General features: G+C 42.3%; 1 protein-coding gene across 1 annotated transcript in view; it reads left to right on the forward strand.

Moving 5' to 3' along the window:
* Window positions 1-18,139, forward strand: part of LOC117511945 (myosin-7B-like) — a 239,631-nt gene that overhangs the window by 65,078 nt on the left and 156,414 nt on the right. Inside the window, exons 7-12 of the mRNA XM_034171880.1 lie at window positions 1,819-1,911; window positions 2,004-2,067; window positions 2,192-2,290; window positions 17,273-17,376; window positions 17,722-17,860; window positions 17,949-18,123. Coding sequence (XP_034027771.1) covers window positions 1,819-1,911; window positions 2,004-2,067; window positions 2,192-2,290; window positions 17,273-17,376; window positions 17,722-17,860; window positions 17,949-18,123 — 674 coding nt within the window. The remainder of the gene's footprint in view (window positions 1-1,818; window positions 1,912-2,003; window positions 2,068-2,191; window positions 2,291-17,272; window positions 17,377-17,721; window positions 17,861-17,948; window positions 18,124-18,139) is intronic.

Genomic DNA, 18,139 nt, shown 5'->3' on the forward strand with positions numbered 1-18,139 from the left:
CTGGTTGCCAGTCAGCTATCGTATTGTTTTTAAAATTTTGCTCATTGTTTTTAAATGCCTGAATGGTTTGGCTCCACCTTAACTTTCTGAGCTGTTGTCCTTAATGCTCCCTCAAGGATGATGAGGTCCACCAATCAGCTGCTCCTGAACATGTCAAGAACACATTTAGAAACCAGAGGAGACAGGGCCTTCTAGGTAGCTGCTCCCAAATTGTGGAACAGCCTTTCTATTAATATTAGAGCTGTGCCCTCCTTAAATGTTTTAAAGTCATCACTGAAGACCCATCTCTTTGCACAGGCCTTCATTGCACTTTTGTATAAAATTTTTATTGTATTTATTAGTGTTTGTATTTTGTATTTTTGCATTCTGTATATTTTTTATTCTACACCTGTGAAGCACTTTGGGCAGCTTTGCTTGTTGTAAATGTGCTATATAAATAAACCTGAGTTGATACTGATCTGGAAATAGCTGCATCAAAATTTCTTACTTTTACATCGCTGCATAAACATCAGTGTCCAGTGTGATTGTGAAACGGCAAAACTCTTCCATCAAATGTCCCCATCGTGATGATTTTATAACAAGTACATGACAAAATGACGATTAAAATTCCATTCCACTGATCCCTGTCTTTTAGGACGAAGCGCTGTTGTCACTGTTTTTTATGGTGTGTGTGGAGGAAGCAGACCTTGACCCCCTTGACCCTTAATTGGAATAAGAGGGTTCAGAAAATGGATGAATGGGTGATGTTTCCTGAATTTTGAGGGAAAACCTTGTTGTTCTGTTGCTGGGAATTATCGGATCATCCTTATCCACTTGTAAAATTAACCATATGAGGTCTGTTAGAAAAGTATCGGACCTTTTTTATTTTTTTCAAAAACCATATGGATTTGAATCACGTGTGATTGCATCAGGCAAGCTTGAACCTTTGTGCGCATGCGTGAGTTTTTTCACACCTGTCGGTTGCGTCATTCGCCTGTGAGCAGGCTTTGTGTGAGCACTGGTCCACCCTTTCCTCGTTTTTTTATTGCGAATAAATGTCTGAATGATTTGGAGCTTTGCTGCATCAATTTTTTTCCAGAAACTGTGAGAGACCTCCAGGTGGACACCGTTCAGAAAATTAATATGGCTTTCAGGGACGATTTTATGGGGATTATACAGATTAAGGAGTGTTACTGCCGCTTTAAGGACGGCCCACAACTGCTGAGAGCGCAGCGCGCTCCCAGCGCCGATCGACATGCTCAGACCCCGCTGAAACAACCAGTTCATTTCCAACGTGAAAGCTTTGTTGATCCGGGACCTCGTCTGACTTTCACAAAAAGGCAGAAGGCGTGGATATCAGCACTTTTTCGGCACATTCCACTTAAAGCGGCAGTAACACTCCTTAATCTGTATAATCCCCATAAAATCACCCCTGAAAGTCATATTAATTTTCCGAACGGTGTCCACCTGGATGTCTCTCACAGTTTCTGGAAAAAAATTGATGCAGCAAAGCTCCAAATCATTCAGACATTTACTCGCAATAAAAATCAGATGAGAGGGGTGGACCAGTGCTCACACAAAGCCTGCTCACAGGCGAATGACGCAACCGACAGGTGTGAAAAAACTCACGCATGCGCATGAAGGTTCAAGCTTGTCTGATGCAATCACACGTGATTCAAATCCATATGGTTTTTGAAAAAATAAAAAGGTCCGATAGTTTTCTAACAGACCTCGTATGTGCATGAAGAGACAAAAGGCATAAAATCTGCTGTTTGTTGAAGTTGACAGAACAGGTGTGTTGATGCCATGAAGCTGACACAAATATCTCTGTAAAATCAGGGATCTTTGGAAGACCAGATCATTGAAGCCAATCCAGCCATGGAGGCTTTCGGCAACGCCAAGACTGTGCGCAATGACAACTCATCACGCTTTGTGAGTGTCCGCAGATTATGGTGAAGACAAAGGCTGGAGTGTGGTTGTGTTCATCGTGATACTGAGTGTCCATCTCTGTCTGTGTGTCTCAGGGAAAGTTCATCAGAATTCAGTTTGGGCCGACAGGGAAGCTGGCTTCTGCTGACATTAACATCTGTGAGTCCTGTTGAGGCAAATCGTGTCCGATTTGTCACACAAATCCTTTAATACTTTAATGTATTGAACAGTTTCATGTTGGATTTCACACAATATGATCTTAAATGTATCTGTACCCTGTCAGATCTTTTAGAGAAGTCAAGAGTTGTGTTTCAGCAGCCACAAGAGAGAAGCTACCACATCTACTACCAGATCCTGTCCAACCACAAACCAGAACTACAAGGTACCTTGTTCAAAGTTACTATACTCTACTGGAGTAATGATGGCCAACTAACTGTGATGTCATAAAGTAAAAGTGTTAAAGAGATTCAAGGAAATTTTGAGGCAGATCTGGAATCAGTGATCAGTACTGCCATGTACCTTACCTTCAGACAGACAGTCACTTGCATAACCTCTGGCTCACTTACCTGTGTGCATATGTGTAAACACACACACACACACACACACACACACACACACACACACACACACACACACACACACACACACACACACACACACACACACACACACACACACACACACACACACACATATACGAGGTCTGTCAATAAAGTATAGGTCCTTTTTATTTTTTTCAAAAACTATATGGATTTCATTCATATGTTTTTACGTCAGACATGCTTGAACCCTCGTGCAAATGCGTGAGTTTTTCCACGCCTGTCGGTGACGTCATTCGCCTGTGAGCACTCCTTGTGGGAGGAGTCGTCCAGCCCCTCGTCGGAATTCCTTTGTCTGAGAAGTTGCTGAGAGACTGGCGCTTTGTTTGATCAAAATTTTTTCTAAACCTGTGAGACACATCGAGTTGGACACGGTTCAAAAAATTAAGCTGGTTTTCGGTGAAAATTTTAACGGCTGATGAGAGATTTTGAGGTGATACTGTCACTTTAAGGACTTCCCATGGTGCGAGATGTCGCGCAGCACTCTCAGGCGCCGTCGTCAGCCTGTTTCAAGCTGAAAACCTCCACATTTCAGGCTCTATTGATCCAGGACGTCGTGAGAGAACAGAGCAGTTTCAGAAGAAGTCGGTTTCAGCATTTTATCCGGATATTCCACTGTTAAAGGAGATTTTTTTAATGAAAGACGCGTGGACAGGTCCGCGCGTCGGGACGCAGCCGGCACGGTGCGGCGGCACAGGAAAAACACCTCGGTGTTGATAACCATTTGTAAAATCCAGGCGGCTTTTGATGGCTTTCAGTGGAGTGAGTATATGAGAAATTGTTTAACAGCTGGACATGTTCCAACTTGTCCTTAAGGCTTCCAACGGAGGTGTTTTTCCTGTGGCGGAGCGTCGCAGCGGCTGCGAGCCGACGCTGCAATCCGTCCGCACGTCTTTCATTAAAAAAATCTCCTTTAACAGTGGAATATCCAGATAAAATGCTGAAACTGACTTCTTCTGAAACTTCTCTGTTCTCTCACGACGTCCTGGATCAATAGAGCCTGAAATGTGGAGGTTTTCAGCTTGAAAACGACGGCGCCTGGGAGCGCTGCGCGACATCCCACTGCGTGGGAAATCCTTAAAGTGACAGTATCACCTCAAAATCTCTCATCAGCCGTTAAAATTTTCACCGAAAACCAGCTTAATTTTTCGAACCGTGTCCACTTCGATGTGTCTCACAGGTTTAGAAAAAATTTTGATCAAACAAAGCGCCAGTCTCTCAGCAACTTCTCAGACAAAGGAATTCCGACAAGGGGCTGGACGACTCCTCCCACAAGGAGTGCTCACAGGCGAATGACGTCACCGACAGGCGTGGAAAAACTCACGCATGCGCACGAGGGTTCAAGCATGTCTGACGTAAAAACATATGAATGAAATCCATATAGTTTTTGAAAAAATAAAAAGGACCTATACTTTGACAGCCCTCGTATATATATATATGTGTGTGTGTGTGTGTGTGTGTGTGTGTGTGTACACACATATAATAGCTAAGTTTCCTGTTCTATGCATGGGTAATAGAGAAGAATTTTATCCATGTCATTGTATATTTTATGTCACTTTATTTAAGGTGTAGTAAGTTGCATTGCATTGTGTGCATGCTGTCATTAATTTTCACAGAGCAATTTGTGACATTCATGAGACTCAAGTGAATGATGTTTTAAAGGTGACAGTGTGTGTGTGTGTGTGTATATATATATATATATATACTTATTATGTCCTTTGATCATATTGTATGAAAAACAGGAAAAAAGGGGAAATTTCACACTTTTATAGTTATCTTTACAATGAAAGTGTGTTAAGAAATTTGTTCTAGTAGTCTATGATGACTTTTTCACCTTTTTTCAGCATCATTATATGCAAATACTGCCGTTTTGTGCTTGTCCCACACCCAGACTTTTGATCTTCAATGATAAAAATGAATGGTAAAAAAACGTTTTTTCTAATGTTTTAAAATATCTCTGAATAAAATATCAGTAAAATAATCAAAACATAATTGGGGTATTCAATGTCATACAACTGTTGTGATTTTTTTTAAACAAAATGTAGTTGTCCCTCACTATTGCCGTAATTTCCACCACAACACTAATGTCCCTTTAAACAGTTTGTATGAAAGATTGTTTGGGTAGTTTCTATGGAAATAAACAGTGACATCAGAGCACATGTATATAGCGCCAAATCACAACAAACAGTTGCCCCAAGGCGCTTTATATTGTAAGGCAATGGTGTGGTGGAAATTACATTTACAAGGCCAATAGTGCCCGTAGTTAAAGAATCACCCATATATATATATGTGTGTGTGTGTGTGTGTGTGTGTGTGTGTGTGTGTATATACTATATATATTGTAGAGGTAGTGGCTGGTGCCCGGCCACGTGCTGTTGAGTAAGACCTCTACATATCTCAGTGCCTGAGATATGTAGAGCATGAGAAAAATTAGTTGACACACCAGAGTGAGCTAGGAGTGAATAGAGTGACTTTATTTTCAGATATACAGCAATTATACGAGTTGGTAAGCAATGAAGCAGGAAATGTTTTGTTTCAATGAACAAAGGAAGAACAGCAAGACAGGCTTTGATCTGTGTCGATCATTTGTATATGGGTGCGAACCGGTGGTCGCTACCACCTGTGGGTTCATGGGTGATATGAAAGAGACCCCACGTGTCTGTATTGTGTACACGTTGCCTCTGAGCATGTTAACACCTGGTCAGACATGAAAAAGTCTTAAACATATAGAAACCGCAAATTCTGTTGACAGACATTAATTTGCATAGGATATTGCTGCCGACAGAAACAACACAGTGAAATCACATTTGACTTTGTGCTTGGTGACTGGAAGGTTTTTATAGTGAATCTGTGTCTCAAAGATGTAGCCTGGTCACTACAATACACAAATATCCTCCTGGCATCCGTCCATCTGCAAGACATGATGGTGTAGCATCCAGATTGTTTTTTAGTTTTTTGTTTGTTTGGTTTTTAATACACTTTTAAATTAAATTCAGTTTCAATTTATTTCATGTATATAGCACAAAATCACAACAAAGCTGCCTCAAGGTGCTTCACACGAGTAAGGTCTAACCTTACCAACTCCTAGAGCAAGAACACAGGCGACAGTGGTCAGAAAAAACTCCCTCTGATGATTTGAGGAAGAAACCTCAAGCAGACCAGACTCAAAGTGGTGACCCTCTGCTTGGGCTATGCTGCAGACACAACTGACAAAACAAATATACAGGAATTTTTTTGTCTTTTGTTTCTATCTGCACCTGCATGAATGGCTTATCAGTCCAATGTACGAGTGATAATCTCTGCTGCATTTGTTGCACGTGTACTGTGATGCCTGCTGAGGCGGCTGCTGTCGCGCCTTCCTCCTAGTTCATTGCTCAGCGAGACCTTGGTTCCTCTCCTGCTCAGCCCTCTATGCACCTGTTCTGACAGTAAGGTGCCACGCTGCACGGTCCTCTGCACACATTCCCACGTGTTGACATTGATGCTGAATATTTTCATATTGTTCTTGCAGATATGCTTGAAGCACAGGCGTGGTCAGCCAGCCAAAGGAGTGCCCTCTGCGAGCTCACTGTACAGTAGATCTTTAGGAATGTGGCCTGGATCCATTCTCCTGATGTAGCCAAGCCAAGGAAGGTGCCTTTCACCAAGAATGGTGAACATGCTGCTCATGTTGGCGCGTTCCAGTACCTCTGTGTTGGGCACCTTGTCCTGCCATCCGATATGCAGAAGAAAGACACCTCAGATGGTAGCTGTTGAGCTTTTTCTCATGTCAGGCGTAGGCGGTCCATGCCTCACTACCGTAGAGGAGTGTGCTGAGCACACAGGTCTGGTAGACACACAGTTTTATCTTCTCAGTGAAGCTGGAGTTGTTCCAGACTCTGTGCTTGTCTGGCCATAACTGCTACTGTCTTTGCAATCCTGCTGTTCATCTCTGCATCAATGGAAAGTGAGTTAGAGATGGTTGACCCAAGATAGCGAAGTGCTCCACGACTTCCAGGCTGCACCCATCAATATCAAAGTTAGGGGGAGCAACTGTGCCCTGCGCCATGACGATTATCTTCTTCAGACTAATGGTCAGTCTGAGCTCCTATCAGGCGTGAGAGAGGCAACTAACAAGCTGCTGCAGAATGTCTTTGTAGTTTGATGTCGAGGCTCCATCATTGGCAAAGAGCATCTCATGGATGACTACCTCCACAACCTTGGTCTTGGCATGGAGTAGGGCGATGTTGAAGAGCTTGCCATTGACCCTGGTGTAAATGTACACTCCCTTGCTTTAATCCTTCAAGGTGTACTGGAAGAGAATGGAGAAGAAGATTCCGAAGAGCGTTGGTGCTCCCTGGAGCCTTCCCACTAGCAAGGCAGTCAATGGCTTTTCCAAGCTCTTCCATGGTTGGTGACATGTCTAGCTCTTCCATGACTGGCAGATCTGGGATGTCCTCGAGGGCTGTGGCTGCTGGGTTGCATACAGCTTGAAACAGTAGTCAACCCAGTGCTCCAGCTGCTTCCCCTGGTCTGTGATGACTTCTCCTGTGTTTGACTTGAGTGGGGCAGACCTAGAGGTGGGTGGGCCTGTTGCCTTCTTGATGCCCTCTTGCATCTCCAGTGTCAGCAGCTGTCTGTATACTGCTGCAGAGGTTCAGCCAGTATGAGTTGGCACAGTGGTGGGCAGTTTGCTGGGCTTTTCTCTTGGCAGCTTTGAGGGCTTCTAATGTCTTATGAGTGGGCGCTGCCTTGTAGGCCAGGAGGGCTCTCCTCTTGGCCTCAGTCACAGGCTCCATTTCTTCCTAGTGGGCCTCATACCAGTCTGCATTTTTGTGCTTCTTTTTCCCATAGGCATTGATGGTCGATTTGTACACAGCATCTCGGACATGCTCCTCACCTTCTGGTGTATTTTCAGTGAGGGCTTCTTGCAACTGGCTGATGAACTACTGCATTTTTTCTGAGCTGCCAACACAGCAGGTGTTGATATGTGGCGATCCTTCTTCTTGGAGTGGGGCAGCTTCCTTGGAGCTATGCACACCCTGCTGGCCATGAAGGAGTGATCTGTATCACAGTCTGGTAGCTGGGGGTGAGGAGAACACTGGCAAGGTCTGCATGCCTGGTGATGACTAAATCCAACTGGTGCCAGTGGCAGGACCCCAGGTGTCTCCAAGACACCTGGTGGATATCCTTGCATTTGAAGAGGGTGTTGGTCACACATAGGCCATAATAGCAGCACAGCTCTATCAGTCGTTGGCCATTGTCGTTGATCTTGCCCCTTCCGTAGACACATAGGCAGGTGGGCTAGGCCTTGTGATCAGCACCCACTCTGCTGTTGAGGTCCCTGAGTAGGTAGAGGCCTTCTGTGCTGGGAATCCCAGATATCACTTTGTCTAGGGACTCGTAGAACTGGTCTTTTTCCTCTAGGTTGGAGTATAGGGTTGGAGCGTATGCACTGATGATGGCGGCTGGACCTGAAGATGTTGAAAGCCGGAGGGCAAGGATTCTCTCTCTGCCAGTTGACGGTGGCTCAATGCATGTGACCAGGGTGTTCTTCACAGCAAAACCAACACCATGCTGACGGAATTCATCCAAGGACTTTCCTTGCCAAAAGAAGGTGTAAGTTGCTTCCTGGATGGTACCGCTGTCTGCCAGCCAAGTTTCCTGGAGACAGGCAATGTCAACTTTAGTTGTGAGAGTTCCCTGTGTGGAGGCAAAATTTCAAACTTTGGACCAAGCGGTCTTTGGCTGTCTGCGGAAGGATGAGTCAGGAGGTTGACTGTCAAAATTAACAGGTTTATTATACAAAGCGCTTTGGACACACCAACGAACAGCATACAGCAAGGGTCTGAGCGTGTGTGTGTGTGTGTGTATCAGCACTGTGTACCCTTATGTACACATGTCAGGATGGTGTTTGTGCACAAGTTCTACCAAAACATCTACCCAAACTGATACTGGTAGCTATCTGAAAATTACTTCATCTGGAAACTGGCTGTGCAGAGACGAATTCCCACAAAAAATGTTTTGTCTCAAGGTTGCAGTTAGCCACGATCAGAATATGGAATTGGAACAGACTCTGTGTCACTCTGGGGCAGACAGAAACGTGACAGTTTTGCGCAAACTGCATGAACAGTCTGTGGATTAAGCAAGGACATTTCACAGTGCATTCCCACAGTGATGAACACAATATCAAATAAACATAGCGTCACATGAAGAAAATTATTTTGCTTTCACACCTGTCAATGATGGCAGTTTCGCGGACATCCTCAATTTGCTGCAGATCAATTTACTGGGCTTAATCCTGACAGAGTTCCGGGAATGCAGATGGGATTTTAGCAAGCAACTTGATGTCATTAGAGAGGATTTTAAGAAAATTGACAAATGAATGGAGGAAGCAGAGGAGCGAAGTGACGCAGCCGAGACCCTGTATCCAGTCCTCGGAGGAAGTTTTAGTGGAGTTAGTGAAACTTCAGATGCAAACAGAGGCTAAATTGGTGGATTTGGAGGGAGGGTCATGACGTGACAGTGTCAGGATCCACTGGGTCAAAGAGGGAGCCAAAGATGGCGCAATGTCCGTGATAAATTTTGTGGAGGGTTTGTTAATGAAAGGTCTGGAGCTCCCATCATCAACGGTGTTAAATATTGAAATAGCGCATCATGCACTTGCCAGTAAACCCCCGGCTGGAGCTCCGCCGAGATCGTTTGTGGTCAAGTTTTCAAGCTATGAGATGTGAGATGAGGTCATTAAACAAGCCAGGTGGAAAAATGGTTTTGATTTTGAAGGAAAGTGAATCTACCTGGACCATGACGACGCACCAGAGCTGCTGAGGAACCGGAGAGTGTACACAAAAGGTAAAACTGCGCTGAAAGGAAACAACATCAGATTTCAGACACCTTTCCCGGCCAGACAGTCATCTACAACTTGGCTGAAGAGGCAGCAACAGACATGGCGAAGAGAGAGCTACCAGTGACGGTGCTGAAAAAAAATGCTGTTGCTTTTGGAACAGATTAATCGGATGACATGACGTTCCAACAGGAGATGGGGCGACCGGCAAACGACAGAACCCGGTCAGGTCTTCAAGGAGCAGCTCCAGGCTTTCCGCCATCAGGATGATGGATAAGTACTTTTGATACGCAATGAATAGGATAAATGGAGTGATTGAAGTAAATATGGAAGATATTGACGACGCATGTCTAATTATGTTGTAAAAAAAATGCTGTCTCAAAAAAAAAATTTTTTTTTTCTCAATATGAATATAAAGTGAGCTAGTGTCATGGGTGAATAGCAGATAGATATTGCAGCGGGATGCCTATTTCTGGACATTATGGACCTGAACATCAGCCTAAAGGCTGAAGAGGGCTTTCTTCTTCCACCACCAGATGCAAGAGATTTTCCCTCTACACTCAAGTTCCAACGGAGTCATAATGCCACTAGAAAGGCCTTAACTTTGGAAGTGAATGCTGAGAAAATGTAATTGTTTTTATTTGTTGTTGTGTTATTGTTCATATTTTATGTTGTTGCTACCGTTCTTTGTAACATCAGGGGTATAAAATGCGTTTTTTGCAAAGGATTAAAGGAAATCAAAATATACCTTAAAACCTCAAAATACAAAGCATTCAGTCACTTACAGGAGCTACTTTTAATGTTAACATTCATGGGAATCCAATCAGGAGTAGCAAAATAATGGCAAAATTGAAATTTTGAATTATAATTCGGAATTTATTTGATTCCTACCTGTGGCCTTACTGTGTGGAGGTAGCATGTTCTCTCCGTTTTTGTGTGGGTTTCCTCTGGGTGCCGCTGGCTTCCTCCCATATCCAAAGACATGCAGGTTAGGTGGACTGGAAACTTTAAATTGTGCAGGTCGTCCTTGTAGACGAGATCTTGATCTCAATGGGATTAACCTGGTTAAATTAAAAAATCTATAATTCTTCAGTTATCAGAGAGAGCTTTGCAGTGATGGTTTAAGTTTGAAATTATGTAAGTGATGTGGCCAGCCAATCAGGATGCAGCCAGTTAGGATGTAGTTAGTCAGTCAGCAGAAGCTGTGTTTCTGTGCAAAGATTGTTCTGTTTTAAATTCCAGTGACAATATGGTCAAATATATGGGTATTAATAATGTTTCAGTTTTTACTTCATGACTTTGATTTTATTATTTTTTTAATCAAATAAATCCTGCTGTGCCCTGATATGAAACAAAATAACAGTTTCACACCAACTGGGAACTTCTGTCAAATATTGTACTAAAACACTCTGTTGTGGCCTTTAGGAAACATACATAGAGCATCTTACTGCAACATTTTGTAACATTTTGTTACAATGTTTCATCAAATGTTTTCAAAAATGCATTTTGTAGACTAAATTTTTCTAAAATCAAAGCAAAACCTTTTGGATAATTTTGTGCTTCCTGAGCAGAAATAGACAGAAGCAAAATACTCAGGAATATCCTGGAAGAACAGAGGGACAAACCGGGTAACCAGTGGTAGAAAACCAGGACATGAACCAGGATTTCGCAGCAAACAGAAGGACACAGGGGGGCACTGGAAAAGGATGCATCAAAACCAGAATCAAAACCGTGTAAGGAAAACCAGACAGTGCAACATGAGGACACCAGAGGGAGCCAGAGAGAGGACACGGAGAAAGAGCACTCAATGGCAATGAGACAGAGAAAGACGCAGGACACCTCAAAACAAGACACTGGGAGAAAAAAAACAAGGATTGTGACAGTAATGGCATTATCAAAAATCCCAAGAAATCAGACACCAGAGATGTGAATTGTGACAGACCCCCTCCCCCACTCCCCACCACCAAAACAGACAGGAACATGAGGGTGGCCTAAACAAAAAGAAGGGATGACAGACATATGTCCAAAATATTACGAGTGAATCGCCATAGAGAGGTGAGAAGCTCCCTCTTGGTACACTGTGTCCCAAACAGGAAGTGCTAAATTTTGAGTCCATAGTGAAACAGGAAATGTCAAATGGGCTACAACAGAGGATATTCACCTGTTTTTCATTATGTTGTTTTTGTGCTGCTATGTTTTTCCTCTGTAAAGTTTTAGTGTAACTTTTGTCTCAAAAAAATAAAATAAAATAAAATAAAAAAGAGAAAGGAGATCTCACATGAATAGAGGAGCTCTCACAGCAATTCAGTGCACAGTCCACACTGAAACAGGAAATGCTAAATGTTGAGTCAACATTGAACCCCAGAACACTAAAGTGAAAGGCAGCGCACACATGCTAATGCTGCCCAGAAACATTTACATTTATTTAAAGTATGAAGGACCTAAGTGAGATGGTGAGGACTTCCCAGGCATGTGAGACACAAATAAAGAAAAAATGCTGAAAATGGTGGAGGGTTAAGAGGGCCGTAGTTGGGGGGTCTGGGGGCTTCTAGAAGCTGATGTTTTTTTAGCCATGCTAATGTTGCCCAGAAGCATTTATTGACAATTATGTCTGAAGGACCTAAATGAGATGCTGAAGAGCTTCGCTTGTTCATGTCCGCGACATATACATATTACTGGCAGATCCCCAGAACAGTCCTCAGGGATGCAACCCTCCGAAATAACAAAAAGGGACACCCCTTTCTCTGATGGTACACAGCCGTAAGACACTTAATAGTGAAGGCTGCTGCATCATCCACAACTCAGATGGGATGGGGACAGAAAACTAGACTGAACAGGTTTCAGCCCTGAGGCATGAAATGCAGGGTACACACTCAAATCAAATCAATCAAATCAATTTTATTTATATAGCACCAAATCACAACAAACAGTTGCCCCAAGGTGCTTTATACTGCAAGGCAAAGCCATACAATAATTACAGAAAAACCCCAACGGTCAAAACGACCCCCTGTGAGCAAGCACTTGGCGACAGTGGGAAGGAAAAACTCCCTTTTAACAGGAAGAAACAGCAGAACCAGGCTCAGGGAGGGGCAGTCTTCTGCTGAGACTGGTTGGGGCTGAGGGAGAGAACCAGGAAAAAGACATGCTGTGGAAGGGAGCAGAGATCAATCACAAATGATTAAATGCAGAGTGGTGCATACAGAGCAAAAAGAGAAAGAAACACACAGTGCATCATGGGAACCCCCCAGCAGTCTAAGTCTATAGCAGCATAACTAAGGGATGGTTCAGGGTCACCTGATCCAGCCCTAACTATAAGCTTTAGCAAAAAGGAAAGTTTTAAGCCTAATCTTAAAAGTAGAGAGGGTGTCTGTCTCCCTGATCTGAATTGGGAGCTGATTCCACAGGAGGGGAGCCTGAAAGCTGAAGGCTCTGCCTCCCATTCTACTCTTACAAACCCTAGGAACTACAAGTAAGCCTGCAGTCTGAGAGCGAAGCGCTCTATTGGGGTGATACGGTACTAAGAGGTCCCTAAGATAAGATGGGACCTGATTATTCAAAACCTTATAAGTAAGAAGAAGAATTTTAAATTCTATTCTAGAATTAACAGGAAGCCAATGAAGAGAAGCCAATATGGGTGAGATATGCTCTCTCCTTCTAGTCCCTGTCAGTACTCTAGCTGCAGCATTTTTGAATTAACTGAAGGCTTTTCAGGGAACATTTAGGACAACCTGATAATAATGAATTACAATAGTCCAGCCTAGAGGAAATAAATGCATGAATTAGTTTTTCAGCATCACTCTGAGACAAGACCTTTCTAATTTTAGAGATATTGCGCAAATGCAAAAAAGCAGTCCTACATATTTGTTTAATATGCGCTTTGAATGACATAAAATTCAAAAAGAAAAAATAATATAGCACCTTCAACTGCACCACAGACTAAAACAGTTAAATGTGGTCTATTAAACATTAGGTCTCTCTCTTCTAAGTCCCTGGTGGTAAATGATATAATAATTGATCAACATATTGATTTATTCTGCCTTACAGAAACCTGGTTACAGCAGGATGAATATGTTAGTTTAAATGAGTCAACACCCCCGAGTCACACTAACTGTCAGAATGCTCGTAGCACGGGCCAGGGCGGAGGATTAGCAGCAATCTTCCATTCCAGCTTATTAATTAATCAAAAACCCAGACAGAGCTTTAATTCATTTGAAAGCTTGACTCTTAGTCTTGTCCATCCAAATTGGAAGTCCCAAAAACCAGTTTTATTTGTTGTTATCTATCGTCCATCTGGTCGTTACTGTGAGTTTCTCTGTGAATTTTCAGACCTTTTGTCTGACTTAGTGCTTAGCTCAGATAAGATAATTATAGTGGGCGATTTTAACATCCACACAGATGCTGAGAATGACAGCCTCAACACTGCATTTAATCTATTATTAGACTCTATTGGCTTTGCTCAAAAAGTAAATGAGTCCACCCACCACTTTAATCATATCTTAGATCTTGTTCTGACTTATGGTATGGAAATAGAAGACTTAACAGTATTCCCTGAAAACTCCCTTCTGTCTGATCATTTCTTAATAACATTTACATTTACTCTGATGGACTACCCAGCAGTGGGGAATAAGTTTCATTACACTAGAAGTCTTTCAGAAAGCGCTGTAACTAGGTTTAAGGATATGATTCCTTCTTTATGTTCTCTAATGCCATATACCAACACAGTGCAGAGTAGCTACCTAAACTCTGTAAATGAGATAGAGTATCTCGTCAATAGTTTTACATCCTCATTGAAGACAACTTTGGATGCTGTAGCTCCTCTAAAAAAGAGAGCTTTAAATCAGAAGTGCCTGACTCCGTGGTATAACTCACAAACTCGTAGCTTAAAGCAGATAACCCGTAAGTTGGAGAGGAAATGGCGTCTCACTAATTTAGAAGATCTTCACTTAGCCTGGAAAAAGAGTCTGTTGCTCTATAAAAAAGCCCTCCGTAAAGCTAGGACATCTTTCTACTCATCACTAATTGAAGAAAATAAGAACAACCCCAGGTTTCTTTTCAGCACTGTAGCCAGGCTGACAAAGAGTCAGAGCTCTATTGAGCTGAGTATTCCATTAACTTTAACTAGTAATGACTTCATGACTTTTTTTGCTAACAAAATTTTAACTATTAGAGAAAAAATTACTCATAACCATCCCAAAGACGTATCGTTATCTTTGGCTGCTTTCAGTGATGCCGGTATTTGGTTAGACTCTTTCTCTCCGATTGTTCTGTCTGAGTTATTTTCATTAGTTACTTCATCCAAACCATCAACATGTTTATTAGACCCCATTCCTACCAGGCTGCTCAAGGAAGCCCTACCATTATTTAATGCTTCGATCTTAAATATGATCAATCTATCTTTGTTAGTTGGCTATGTACCACAGGCTTTTAAGGTGGCAGTAATTAAACCATTACTTAAAAAGCCATCACTTGACCCAGCTATCTTAGCTAATTATAGGCCAATCTCCAACCTTCCTTTTCTCTCAAAAATTCTTGAAAGGGTAGTTGTAAAACAGCTAACTGATCATCTGCAGAGGAATGGTCTATTTGAAGAGTTTCAGTCAGGTTTTAGAATTCATCATAGTACAGAAACAGCATTAGTGAAGGTTACAAATGATCTTCTTATGGCCTCGGACAGTGGACTCATCTCTGTGCTTGTTCTGTTAGACCTCAGTGCTGCTTTTGATACTGTTGACCATAAAATTTTATTACAGAGATTAGAGCATGCCATAGGTATTAAAGGTACTGCGCTGTGGTGGTTTGAATCATATTTGTCTAATAGATTACAATTTGTTCATGTAAATGGGGAATCGTCTTCACAGACTAAAGTTAATTATGGAGTTCCACAAGGTTCTGTGCTAGGACCAATTTTATTCACTTTATACATGCTTCCCTTAGGCAGTATTATTAGACAGTATTGCTTAAATTTTCATTGTTACGCAGATGATACCCAGCTTTATCTATCCATGAAGCCAGAGGACACATACCAATTAGCTAAACTGCAGGATTGTCTTACAGACATAAAGACATGGATGACCTCTAATTTCCTGCTTTTAAACTCAGATAAAACTGAAGTTATTGTACTTGGCCCCACAAATCTTGGAAACATGGTGTCTAACCAGATCCTTACTCTGGATGGCATTACCCTGACCTCTAGTAATACTGTGAGAAATCTTGGAGTCATTTTTTACAACTACAATTTTTGAGAGAAGAGGAAGGTTGGAGATTGGCCTATATTTAGCTAAGATAGCTGGGTCAAGTGATGGCTTTTTAAGTAATGGTTTAATTACTGCCACCTTAAAAGCCTGTGGTACATAGCCAACTAATAAAGATAGACTGATCATATTTAAGACCGAAGCATTAATTAATGGTAGGGCTTCCTTGAGCAGCCTGGTAGGAATGGGGTCTAATAGACATGTTGATGGTTTGGAGGAAGTAACTGATGAAAATAACTCAGACAGAACAATCGGAGAGAAAGAGTCTAACCAAATACCGGCATCACTGAAAGCAGCCAAAGAGAACGATATGTCTTTGGGATGGTTATGAGTAATTTTTTCTCTAATAGTTAAAATTTTATTAGCAAAGAAAGTCATGAAGTCATTACTAGTTAAAGTTAAAAGAATACTCGGCTCAATAGAGCTCTGACTCTGTCAGCCTGGCTACAGTGCTGAAAAGAAACCTGGGGTTGTTCTTATTTTCTTCAATTAGTGATGAGTAGTAAGATGTCGTAGCTTTACAGAGGGCTTTTTTATAGAACAACAGACTCTTTTTCCAGGCTAAGTGAAGATCTTCTAAATTAGTGAGACGCCATTTCCTCTCCAACTTACGGGTTATCTGCTTTAAGCTGCGAGTTTGTGAGTTATACCACGGAGTCAGGCACTTCTGATTTAAGGTTCTCTTTTTCAGAGGAGCTAAAGCATCCAAAGTTGTCCTCAAAGAGGATATAAAACTATTGACGAGATAATCTATCTCACGCACAGAGTTTAGGTAGCTACTCTGCCCTGTGTTGGTATATGGCATTGGAGAACATAAAGAAGGAATCATATCCTTAAACCTAGTTACAGCGCTTTCTGAAAGACGTCTACTGTAATGAAATTTATTCCCCACTGCTGGGTAGTCCATCAGAGTAAATGTAAATGTTATTAAGAAATGATCAGACAGAAGGGAGTTTTCAGGGAATACTGTTAAGTCTTCAATTTCCATACCGTAAGTCAGAACACGATCTAAGGTATGATTAAAGTGGTGGGTGGACTCATTTACATTTTGAGCAAAGCCAGTCGAGTCTAACAATAGATTAAATGCAGTGTTGAGGCTGTCATTCTCAGCATCTGTGTGGATGTTAAAATCGCCCACTATAATTATCTTATCTGAGCTAAGCACTAAGTCAGACAAAAGGTCCGGAAATTCACAGAGAAACTCACAGTAACGACCAGGTGGACGATAGATAACAACAAATAAAACTGTCCCCCTCAAAAGAGTGGGGCAGTGCCAGATGTACGGCATTAGAACTCAAAACCCCAGATACAGGCAAAGGACCAAGCATATGAGGAGCAAGCTTACAGTGTGGCACCCAAAGGAACAGGTCCACGACTGAAATCAGACTTGATAATGAGGAGCAACCGAGTACCCAAAAGAACAGGTCCACCGCCGAAATCAAACTTCATAATGAGGAGCAACCGAGTACCCAAAGGGACAGGTCCATGACCAAAATCAGACTTCATAATGAGGAACAACCGAGTACCCAAAGGGACAGGTCCACGACCAGAATCAAACTTCATAATGAGGAGCAACCGAGTACCCAAAGGGACAGGTCCATGACCAAAATCAGACTTCATAATGAGGAACAACCGAGTACCCAAAGGCATACTAAGATGATGTCTGAGCATAATTGTTTCTTGTCTTGCAGATATGCTGTTGGTGACCACCAACCCTTACGACTACCACTTCTGCTCTCAGGGAGTGACCACAGTGGAAGGCCTCAATGACGGGGAGGAGCTGAAGCTCACTGATGTAACAGATGTTATGTTGATTACATTAATGTTTGTTGGTTGCTTGAATAAAACTTGTTAAATATAATTAAACAATGTTTTGGCTGAACTGTAAATGGTCAGTGGACAGTCAGTGGTGTGGAAGTTTTGTCTGATTTTGGATGTTCTAGATCAAGTTCAAGTGATTTAAAGGGAATAGCTGTTAGACATGTTCAATCAACTGTCACAGCTCAAGGATTTGTTTCCATTTTCTTTGGTTGCATTCAAAGACTATACTAAAAATGTTGACTTTGGTTCTGAAATGGTTAAACAGACATAAGGAATCACTTTGACACTGATCTGTCACTGTACCTGTGCAATGATTTAGCACGCCATGGACACACTGGGCTTCACTCCCGAAGAGAAGTACGGCTGCTATAAGATCGTTGGTGCCATCATGCACTTTGGTAACATGAAGTTCAAGGAGCGCCAAAGAGAGGAGCAGGCCGAGGCGGACGGCACAGAGAGTAAGACACGTTCTAATTGAACTCTGAGGAAGATTTGCTGTTGTTCCTTTGAGGTTCTGTGTCTGGATTCTCCTGCTGTTACTTTCAGGTGCAGATAAGGCTGCCTACCTGATGGGCATCAACTCTGCTGAGCTCCTCAAAGGCCTCCTGAACCCGAGGGTCAAAGTAGGGAACGAGTACATCATTAAAGGGCAGACTGTAGAACAGGTCTGGGTGTCAGGAACTCATCCGAGGATTTTAGGTGCGGCAGCCTTGTTTGAATGACAGATCGGTAACGAG

Source organism: Thalassophryne amazonica, chromosome 6, assembly GCF_902500255.1.
Source record: "Thalassophryne amazonica chromosome 6, fThaAma1.1, whole genome shotgun sequence".
Lineage (NCBI taxonomy): Eukaryota > Metazoa > Chordata > Actinopteri > Batrachoidiformes > Batrachoididae > Thalassophryne > Thalassophryne amazonica.